At 64.2% G+C, this 10,668-nt stretch overlaps 1 protein-coding gene across 1 annotated transcript; it reads right to left on the reverse strand.

Annotated features, from left to right (window-relative positions):
- Positions 1-854: 854 nt before the first annotated feature.
- On the reverse strand, positions 855-9,095 carry LOC128138462 (uncharacterized). Its single transcript, XM_052779714.1, has 15 exons — positions 9,073-9,095; positions 8,634-8,754; positions 8,223-8,312; positions 7,786-7,890; positions 7,153-7,333; positions 6,436-6,533; positions 5,825-5,974; positions 5,452-5,606; positions 4,945-5,092; positions 4,448-4,585; positions 3,820-3,996; positions 2,999-3,154; positions 2,136-2,237; positions 1,606-1,708; positions 855-1,003 (listed from the first exon to the last, which is right to left on the reverse strand). Exons 1-15 carry the CDS (start codon positions 9,093-9,095, stop codon positions 855-857), a joined length of 1,896 nt encoding a protein of 631 aa, XP_052635674.1.
- Positions 9,096-10,668: the final 1,573 nt, after the last annotated feature.

Raw genomic sequence — 10,668 nt, forward strand, 5'->3', positions numbered from 1 at the left:
CCACCTTGAGGGCTTGGAGCCTCAAATGGAACTGCGGGCCCTGAGGAAAGGCTGTGGGCCATCCAAGGCGGGTTTAGACCCTAAAACTGAGGATTTCGGCCCGAAACATGAGGCTCTGGGCACTACAAAGGATGGGCAAGATGCTACAGTTGACGCTTGGGACCCTGCGAAGGAGGGGAGCCTCTTGGTTCCTCTGCCCTTTGCCCCAGGGTGCCGTCTGTGGGGCAGGACTCTGGGCTCAGGGAGAGGGAAGCTTCCCGTGGCCCACGGGCAAGGCTGTGCCAGCCCAGAGCGCGCAGGAGGTGCCCAGAGCCACCTCTGAAGACCGGGACCGAGAGAAGACTGGCCAGCTTGGCAGAGCGCGGGTGCCTTTTCCTGCCCTGGGCTGTCTCTGGAGGGGCCAGGTTGCCTAAAGCTTCTCTCCTCCTCCCCTCCGGGTTTTTGTGGTCCAGCGGGGCAGCTGGGGCTCTGTTGCAAGGGCACCCTGAGTCAGCGTGTGCTGGGCTGCCACGGGCTGCTGGAAAGGGATGGCGTTGGGCAGCTCTCCGGGCAGCCCTGCTTCTTCTGGGGGCTGCCATTTCCCCTTCGCCCTCCACCCCCCTAAAGAAAAGATTTCTGCAGCAGGAGGACAAACACAGCGACTTCTCGGGGAGAGCCTGGCCGAGGGGTGAACTTGTCAAACAAGACTGTGGCCAAGGTGTGCTGAGGGATGAGCTGTCCGGCAGGCAGCGGCAGAGGGCAGGAACGGTGCTGCCTGCTCCGCCTGCTCGGGGCGCTCCCCTCCCCGCGGGAAGGAGACCACAGCACTGGGTTGGCTGATGCAGCTTTAATTTTCCATTTTCCCAAGGAGACCTTCACTTTTCCCTGGCTTTGCAGGGCCAGCAGCACAGCGCCCTGGTCCATCCTGATGCTGGCCGCTTCCCTGGAGAACCCACGATCAGCATGGTCTGAGCTGCCAGCGAACAGATGGAGGGCTCGATGTCTTCCTGCAAGGGCTTGAGGGCTGCGACAGAAAGAAACGGAGCAGAGATGAAACCCCCGTGTCTCCAGAGACCCCCGGGCATCCCCTCCGGAGCACGCCAGCCCCACCCGGCTCTGTCCCTGGCCCCCGAGATGTTCCCCTGGCCCCGAAGCGTTTCCCTGGAGCAGGGCAAGGCATGGCCGCATCCGTCCCAGGTCTGTTCCTAGCCCCACAAGCACTGCCCCCGCTCACCATCACAGACTTCACGCAGCCGCTCCGCACTTTGGTCCCTCAGGTGCTGCGCGGCAAGCCCTAGGCACAGAGCGTCGTCAGACCTCTTGCTCCCCAGCACTCTCCCAGCAGCACAGAGCCCGGCCCTGCCGGCTCGGCTGCACGGCCTCCTCCCCCTCAGCAGGGTGACCCCAGGGAAGGACAGCACCCGAGGCAGGGGGGGACTGAGCAAGGCGGCCAGCAGGCTCACTTGCACGGGCAGGGGTGGGAGGGAAGCGCAGAGCCCCTGTCTGCCCAGGCCCTGCACGGGGCAGCCGGGGCTCTGGCAGCCCCAGGCTGCTCCTTGCTGCCAGTGCAGTGGCTGGGAGCGGGGCCAGGCTGCCAGAAGACGGATTGCAGGGGCTGTGGCTTACCGGTGAACCTGACGGCCTCCTCTCGCACGGTGGCCTGAGCATCCTTCAGGTACAGCAGGCTCTGCCACAGGTAATCTTCCACCCTGTTCCTGTCCTGCACCAGCTGGAGAGAGCACAAGGGCACGGGGCTGGCACAGACCCTCCCCAGCCAGCCAGAGCAGTCCCTCCTCCCAGCACCCCCTTCCCCTGCCAGGCCTTTCCTGTCACCCAGCCGGGAGCCCTGTGGGGCCGAGGTCCAGAAAGAGCCGCACGCAGAGGGGGCCCAGCGGTACTGAGACCCCTCCATCCTGCTGCCCGGGCCCAGATGGGCCGGGGTCACCTTCAGCACCCTGGGGTGTGTGCGGGGAGGGCAGAGAGTCCTGGAGAAGAGCCCTTGAGGGCAGGGAAGGAGGATGCAGCTCCAGGCTCTGGGCTCTCGGCTCCGGGCTGGAGCAGGGCAGGGGAGGCACAGCTGCACAGCCCACCCCGCGGGCACGTGGGGCAGCCCTCATCCAGCCTGGCCCTGCCTGGGGCTTGGGGGTTGTCCTCACCAAGCACTCTCCAATCCTCCATGCCTGCTCCGTCTGGGTCAGGTACTTGAGCTGCTTCTGCTCCAGGAATTCCGCAGCAGATAGGAGGGCTTCCCTGGAGGCCTGCAGTGCAGCAGAGGCTGGGAGATGTCACCACAGCCCTAGGAAGGAGACCTGGCGTCCCCTGCTTCTTGGCAAGGCTCCGGACCGTTCCCAGCCCGTTATGGGAAGAGGCGGCGGGGGCCCGAGTCTGAACTGGATTCAATTCCCGGGGCAGGGACACGGGGCAGCCACCACCTCAGGTATCTCATGCTGCCAGCTAGCAGAACAGAGATCCTCAAGAGCTGCTGAGCGGCTGCCAGGGCTGGGGGCAGACTGGAGGGCAAGGGGACCTCGGTGAGCAGGGTTTTGTTCCTGCAGCGATCCTGCCCTCAGGAAGCTGGCACATGGCCCGGCGCAAACATCTGGGGGGCTCTTGGGCACAGCCCTGGGGGCTCAAAGCCCTGGCCTCCGACGCCTGCAGGGACGCCTGTAGGGACTTGCGTGCTCGGTGGCCACAGGCTGCTGCTGAGCCCTGCTGGAGCAGGTGGGGCAGGTGTTGGAAACGTCCGTGCCGGCTTCTCTGCCCCTGCTCACACTGCAGGGACCTTCCTCAGAGCTGTGCCGGAGGAGGGCTGCATGGGGGGAGGAGGAAGGCAGCGGTGGGCCTGGTGCAGGGAAGGAGGGGAGCTCTGCCCTGTGCTCAGTGACTCAAGCGGTGGGACCCTGAGGTGGCACATATTCCTAGGCTCCGACTGTCAGCAGCCCTTGCCCCTCGTGCCCAGATCGCCCCCGTGGTGTCAGCACACCCTTCCTCGCGTCCCTGGTCGGGTTTGAATCTGTACCTTGGCCACGCTCTGGGTCTGGTCACTCATGTGAAAGAGCAGCGGGAGCAGGCCCCGCTGCACGTTCTTCCTCATTTGTCTCCTGTGTCTCCACACCACCATCTGCATGATGTCTCCGAAGAGGCGGAGGGAGGACTCTCGCAGCTGGCTGGACGCCTGCTCGGGAGGAAGACGGGAGAACTTAAGCAACAGCCGCTCCCTGCCCACGGTGAGCAAGGGCTTTAGCGTGGCTGATGTGAGGGGAGATGCTCCGGCGTCGGGTTCTGAACACGGGATCTGTGGACCAGATCTGCAGCAGTGGCTGAACGGCCCCGGGCCCGTGAAAGGCCACGCAAGAGGTTTCCATCAGGCGGTGCCTGTGCCTCCGAGTGCTCCCCTAGCCACCCAGCATTCACCGCCAGCCGCACCAGCCACGCCAGCACAGAGCTCCCCGGGGACGGGCTGAGGAGGAGACCAGGCTGGCCCTCGTCAACGCCTCTGGGGCACCCGCTGCCGGCTCAGCCTCGGCCCCCCTGCTACAATGCCTGGGCAGAACGTCTGGTCCTGCCTGGCAGCGCAGCCAGGGGAGCCCTCGGGGCTCTGAGAGCAGCTCTTGGCCTGCTGGTGCTTTGTCCAGGGGCCGGGCTGGGACCCAGCCCAGGGTCTCAAGGTCGCCCGGAGGCATCAACTTGTCCGGGAGAAGCCATGCTGGGCTGCAGAGCCCAGGGGAGAGTGCAGAGAGGAGCAGCCCTGCCTGAGTGCCGACCGCAGGGCTCGGCTGACAGGCAGCTTTCCTTGCAGCGTGCCCATCGCCGTGGCTCAGGCTCCTGCAGCAGCCTTACGTTGCTGAAGAGCGGCAGGAGCTTCACTGCCAGCTTCAGAGCGATGGGACTGGCCTCCTCCCTCGTCATATGACCCAGTACGTTTCTGAAGACAAGCAGGGCCTTCATCTGGATATCTTCACTGACATACTGCAGGGTCTTCAGAATGTCTTCCAGCAGGACCTTCATTTTTCTTGCCTGTATGAAACACACCATTTCCTTTCTGCGAAGCGGTGAAAGACCACCCTGGCAAAAATGCTCCAGTCTCTGAGCACCAGCCTCCCGTCCAGCTTGCTGGCAGCAGGCACGGGAATTGCTGCAGCAGCCTCCTGGCCGGCGGTGGCCATGGGCACACTAATGGGGATGCGGGGAGAGCGAGGGGAGGAAAGGGAGGCTAGGAGAGCAAAGACTCCGTGTCCCCTGCTCAGCCGCGCCCTTTTCCGACCAGCCCAAAGCGCAGATGAGTTGGTAGCCAACCCTCTGTGCCCAGAGAGCTCCCCAGGAAGCCAGCAGGCCACGTCATGGCAGGGAAGGCGTTTGGAGCCGGCACCCCACCTCCTGACTCCCAGCCAAGGCCAAGCCACCGCGTTACCCACTGCCCCAGCCTCCAGGCTGCCAATGTGGCTCCACTCGACTATGCCCCACTCACCATCTCGGGGCTCTGCGACAGCGTGATGAGGCCTTGGAGCACCAGCGAGATCACCTCCAGGCTCTCATCCCTCAAAGACTCCCAGAAACGGGCCGCGGCAGCAAAGGTCTCTGATGGAAGGTTGCTGGCGGCGATTATCTGAAACAGAGACGGCAGTGAGAGACTGGCAGAGCCTGCGGGCTCCCCGCACCGTGTGGCTCCTGGTTCCCACTGGCAGCTCAGGGCAAGGGCACTGGGGCCAGAAAGCCCGTCCTGGGGGCAGCTCTGCTTGCGGAGGGCCACTTGGCCGCCCCCATGCCCTGTGCCTCGCTGCACACCGCACAGCGTCTTTGTTGGCTCCTCCTGTCCTCTGACCATCATCAGCCTCTTGTTCGAACGCCTCTGAGGAGCAACTGAGCAGCGTTTGGGGGCAGATGGGAGGGGAGAGGGCTGTGCCTGTTTCCCTCGAGAGGCACGCACAGCCCTGCAGGTGAGCAAGGTTTGCTCTGGTCACTCACGGCCAGGCAGAGGATGCTGCTGTCCTCTGTCATGGTGCCAAACAGCATGTGGATCCGCTGCTTCCAGTATTCTCTGTGCAGCTCCCTCAAGACCTTCTCCAAAGGCTGGAGCAGGGAGAACAACACCTTCCACACGGCCAGGGCAGCACTGCAGACCCAGAGCGCTCTGTCAGCAGGGCTGCCTCGGCCACCGTGCCGGGTCCTGCAACCCTGGGTCTGCCTGCCCCCGTGGATTGGAGTGCCTGGGGGCCCTGCCTGTGCCGGCAGGAGAGGGCTGCGGTGGTGTTCCCTGTGGGGCAGGGGGGAGCCCGGTGGCGGGGCTGTGGGCTGGCTTGGCCAGCTTTGGCTGCTGCGGGCCTGGCCGACCCAGCGGAGCCGGAGGGCGTGGTGGGATGGAGGGCCCTGCTCCTTGGGGATGTCCTGCAGTTTTCTGTGGGTCTGGCAGCCAGAGTCTCCGGGCCCCTCTCCCCATGTGGAACAAGCCCTCAGGGCTGTTGGGGCCGGTACCTGTCATCTAGTTTAGAGTACTTCAACAGGCTTATGACCACTTCGCTGGGGTACTGGCTGGTCAGCAGGAGAACCAGTGAGTCTATGCTGTGCCTGGCTGGCTCCGTGCAGATGTGCTCCAGGTTTTTGTGGATGCTGCCCATGATCTTTGGCACCTGGAGGGGACACAGGTGAGGATGGTGCTGCCACTGGAGTGCAACCATTTCCCCAGCTGCTGCCACTGAAACTGCTGCCCTTCCCATCCCTCTCTGCTGGCTTAAGGGAGCTGCAGCTTGGGAAGGGAGCTGCAGCTTGGGAAGGGAGGGAGGGAGGAAAAGAACGAGCAACCCTGAAAGGGCTTGTGGGCAGGGAAATCCAGCCACAGGCTGCTTACGTCCATCAGCCAGGAGTCAGGGTCTTTCATGGCTTCATCCAGCATGCTGCTGGCCCCCTCCTTGTCAGAAGTGCTGGTGTCTGTCATGGCCTCGATGGCTGTGAGGATGACATCTGTCTTCTCCCCAGGTTTGAGGTATTTTCCAAACGCCTATGGGAGGGAGGGAGGGAGGGAGGAGGGAAGGGAGGGAAGACGTATCACACCGAACGCCCTGGTGGTGATGCTTAGCTGAGCCATGAGAGCAGCTCTGGCAAGAGAGGCCCGGCAGCGCTGTCAGCAGTGCCTGCAGGAAAGCTGGCAGCAGGGGCTGCAGTCACTGCACAGGGGAGGATGAGAACAGAGGGCCCTCAGGGTGAGGGAGGAGGGTTCGGTCGTGGGCACAGTGTGCTGGCCCTAGAGAGAACCAGGGCTTGCTGGAGGCCAGGAGGGCCGGAGCTGCTGCTGGGACACTGGAGTGCTGCCCTCACATCGTCCCTGCTTGGGGACAGCAGGAACCCTCTCACCAGGGACACTGAGGCCATGCCAGCCCCGCTGACTCTGGGTCCCTTTGCTCGCACAGTTCCCCTGCCGATGCCACGGACAGGAGCCCCAGCAAGGGGAGAGCTCATTACCTTGGTCAAGTCCCCGGTGCTGTGCAAAGAAAGACAGGAGGTGCCGGCAGCTCCCCACACGCTTTGGTGCTGTGGACTATCCTCTGGCCACGCACTGCCTAAACAGGGGAGAAACACTGCAGAGTCGTTAGGACTCCACCTCTTTGCCAAAAAGAGCTTTGGACTGGGAACAGCGGAGGAGGGAGGCTATGACCCATGGTCGGGGAGGAGGTGGTGGGCAGGGGTGTAAAGCAAAGGGTGACGGGCGACGGGAACAAGATGGGAACATTGCTCAGGAATGATGGAGAAGGACTAGGAGAAGGGGCGGCTTCTTGCTACAGGCACTGGAGGGAGCAGCTGGCGTGACGCCCAGCTGGATCTGCTCTTCACTGATAGGGAAGAAGTGGTTGTGGGATGTGGTCATCGAGGGTGGCTGTGGCTGCGGCTGCAGGGCCCAGGAAACAGCCAGGGTTGAGATCCTGGGAGGAGTGAGGAAGGAGAGCAGCAGAGAACAGATCCTGGACTTCAGGTGAGCATTCAGCTTCTGCAGCAAAATGAGAGTTGGGATGCTACAGAAAGCAGCTGTGAAGGGCAAAGGAGGTCAGGGAAGCTGGCCGACTTTCAGGGACAGCCTCCACCAAGCACCGGAACAGTCCATCGCAATGCTCACGAAAACAAGCAGACATAGCAAAAGATGTGTGCGTGTGGAGGGACGCAGCCCACCAGAGCTTCTCTTACATCTTTGCTGCAGGAGGAATATCAAGAGGAGGTAAAGAGCATCCAAGGCGGCACAGCTGGTGTCTTTGTCCTTGCAAGAGCTGAGAAGGATGAGATGTCCCAGCAGCTGTCCCAGCTTGGGGATATGGAAGCCTCTGTAGCAGGCAGGGCAGTCCTCCTCTCTTCCAAAGGGGCGCCAGGCCTGGGCGAGGGAGGCAGAACATCAGAAGGGCTGGGGGGCAGCAGCTCGGGCCAAAGCCGTGAAGCCAAGAGTCCCCCTGGGCTGGATGCCCGGTGAGTCAGCGCTTTGCAGGGCCCCGCCGGCCCCGGCTCCCAGAGCAGCTAGAGCTGGGCAGCATCCCTGCGCAGGGAGAGCTGCCAGGCCTGGGCTCCCGCCATGCTCCTGGGGCAGTCCTGTCCTGCGCAGGACTGAGGGCAGAGCTGGCTCCTGGCAGAGAGGGGACTGGGGATTGAAGGGACTGGGGATTGAAGAGCCTGGGGAAAGGAGGGGCCGAGAGCCCTGCTTCAGGGCAGAGCCTTGCTGAGTGCCCTGACCTGTGCCCCGACTTGCCTCGCAGGCACCCCCGAGCTGCAGGCTGCTCTGGCGTGCAGGGAAGGGGAGACGGCCTGGCCGGAGGGGGCCTGGCTCCTTACCTCCAGTGAGGAATATCTGGCCATCAAATAGATCAGCATCCCAATCCTCCTCACGGCCCTCTCACGCGCCGCCGCGCTCTGGGACTTGGTGAAGGTCAGCAGCATCTGGGAGGAGAGAAGCTGCTAGTGTGCCCTGGGAGCTGACGCCCGTGCCAGCAGAAGCAGCACTGCTGAACTCCCGGCTGGACTAATTTCATTTTCATGACACAAGAGGACTCCGCGGAGGGGAAGGGGACTTTGCCTGTAGCCAGGTGACAGTGGGCTCCGGAAGAGCACAGTGGGCAGCCCCTGGGTCCCCCACGGGAGGTTGGCACCCTCCCTGCAGTGTGGTCTGTGCGTGGCACTGGGGTGAGGACTGTCCGCTCAAGAGTGGACACGCTCTGTCCCCCAGGGTGGAGAACAGCCCCTGCGAATCCCATGCTTTGCCCGTGCCAGACCTGCAAGATTGTCTGCAGCTCCTGGCTGAGTCTGGAGGCAGGAGAGCTGAGTACCAACGTCTGCAGCATGCAGTCCATGGCGTGCAGGGTCTGCAAGGAGGACAAAGGGTGGGGGCAGTCTTTTGGCGGTCCCTCTTACCTGCAGGAGACAGATCCGAACTCCCCGTTCAAGGGGAGGACGCCCGCGCTGCCTCACGGTGCCCGGGAGAGGCTTCAGGCCAGACAAGCTGCTGTGGGCAGTGCAGCCTGAGGCACTGGATGTGGCCAGGCCCGTGGGAAGGGGGCAAAGAGCAAGGGTGGGAAAGCAAAGCCAAGAGCCTGCCTTGCCTTGCATGTCCGGCTGTCTCTCGGCACAGGGCGACCGGGGGCCCCAGGGGACCCTAGAGCTCCTGGGGCTCACCCAGCCCTTACCTCGCGGTAGAGGGAAGTGTCCAAGCCCTGCATGTCCTCTTTTGGAGGAAGGCAGAAGACGCTGCTGAAGCAGGCGTTTAAGAGGCGCATCTTTTGGTGCTCCGGCACCATCTCCATTGAGCTGCAGAGAGAGGGGCCTGTCGGACACAGGTGCCGGGAGTGGTGCCTCCAGGCGCCTTTGGGGAAGGGGTCCCTGGGAAGGACGGAGGCCGTGGGGGGAGCCCTGCCTGGAGGCACCTTCTCCCTCCCTGACACTGGCCTGGGCCAGAGGACAGTCCTTGATGCCTCCCGCCCTCCGGACAAGCCCCGCGCAGGGGAGAGCAGAGTTCCTGCAGACGGCACCGTCTGACTCTGCCCAGATGGGGGCTGCCCCCCCCAGCCAGGCCCAGGGCTGCTGGCTGCGGAGAGGTGGCAGCCAAAGCAGGGGCTGGGCAAGTACCTCAAGGCAGAGATGGCAAGCATGGCTTGCTGCCGCACTGCCGTGCGCAGGTGATCCCTGGGCTCCTCTTTCAGCAGCACCTGCAGAGCGCAGCCAGGATGGGACCTGTCAGCCGCCAGCACCCAGTGCCAGCAGATCTGGCACTGGTCGGCAGGGCTGGCAGAGCCCCTCTGGCCCCAGCCCGGTGCCGGCCCCCAGAATGCCCCCCTTCCTCCCCCGGTGCTGGGGTCTCTGCTGGCAGGGCTTCTCCGTGGAAACCATGTCCCCCGAGGGGCAGCTCGGTGTCCACGCATGCTCGCCACCCCCCGTCCCCACTTTAGCGCTGTCATCACAGCGTGCCGGTGCCCGGGGGCCTTGCCCCCCGGCCAAACCCGCCGGGTGTCGCCTCACCATGATACTCCCTGGCAGCTCATCTCCGTGGCAGAAGACATCCAGGCCCTGTGACGAGCCCTGGTGCCTGGTGGCTCTGCAGATCGTGCGGATGCTCTGGAGAAAATGCATCTTCTGGGTCTCGTCCTGGCAGCCGGGGGACAGGGAGACAAAGGGGTAGCATGAGAGGGGGAGACACATGGCCAGCTCGACCAGAGCACAGGGGGGTGCGGTGCCTTGTGGAGGACCTGGCGGGGAGTCGCTCTGCCCAGCCGGCAGCCCTCCAGCAGCCTGGCAGCAGGCAGCAGAGCTGGGGGGGCCATCAGGAGACGCAGGCAGAGCTGGCAGGGAAATGACTGCGGCTACCTTTTCGGTGCTCGGGAGGAAAGCCTGGATGCAGTGCATGGTTTCCTCTTCCTCTTCATAGGCAGATAACCAGCTGCCATCTAGTCAAGGAGCAGAGCAAGGAGGGCTGTCGAGAGGGCTCCAAGGCAGGAGAGAGCAGAAGAAGGAGCTCTGCCCTCCGTGCAGCCCCGTGCCCGCTCCCCTGGCGCAGTCTCCCTGGAGGTGTTTGGGCTTGAGGGTGCCCAGCAAAAGGGCTGCGATGTTGGGGCGTGACGTGGCAGGAAAAGCCCCGAGTTCATCGGGCTGAGGAAATCCCTTGCAGACGGGCAAGGTCCCCGTCCCACAGCATCGCTGCCTCCTGGCAGCCCAGCTGCCTCTCGCTGCCCGTCCCCTGGAGAAGGAACCGGGTCCCTTCTGCTCTCTCCCCCCCGGGGGTGGCTGTGCTGGGGCCGGCTCCCAGCCCTGAGCTGACCCAGCATTTTGCCGTGCCCCCCGACCGCTGGACCCCCGCTGCCGGCATGCCGGGGAAACGGGAGCCTGGCATTGAGCAGGGTGCGCTCGCTGGCCCCATCCCTACTCCCAGCCCAGAGGCCACTCACTCACCAGTCTGCAGCAGCTGGACCGTGGACACCCTGTAGAGCTCTAGGGGAGAGCTGCTCTCCCAGGGAGCCCTGTCCTCCTCCCAGGCTGCCCTGTCCTCCTCCCAGGCTGGCCTGGGGCGGCTGGGGGGTCTCTCCGCCATCCTGCAGGACGGAGGGAAGGGATAGGGGTGGGGAAGGGGGAAGCTTTGGCAGAACGCCTCGGCGCCGCGGGGCTGCCGGGGGCGGCGGGGAAAGACGGGGGCTGTGCTCAGGGGCTCCTCGCCACTCCCGTGCTCTTGCC

This window comes from Harpia harpyja, unplaced genomic scaffold, assembly GCF_026419915.1.
Source record: "Harpia harpyja isolate bHarHar1 unplaced genomic scaffold, bHarHar1 primary haplotype scaffold_47a, whole genome shotgun sequence".
Lineage (NCBI taxonomy): Eukaryota > Metazoa > Chordata > Aves > Accipitriformes > Accipitridae > Harpia > Harpia harpyja.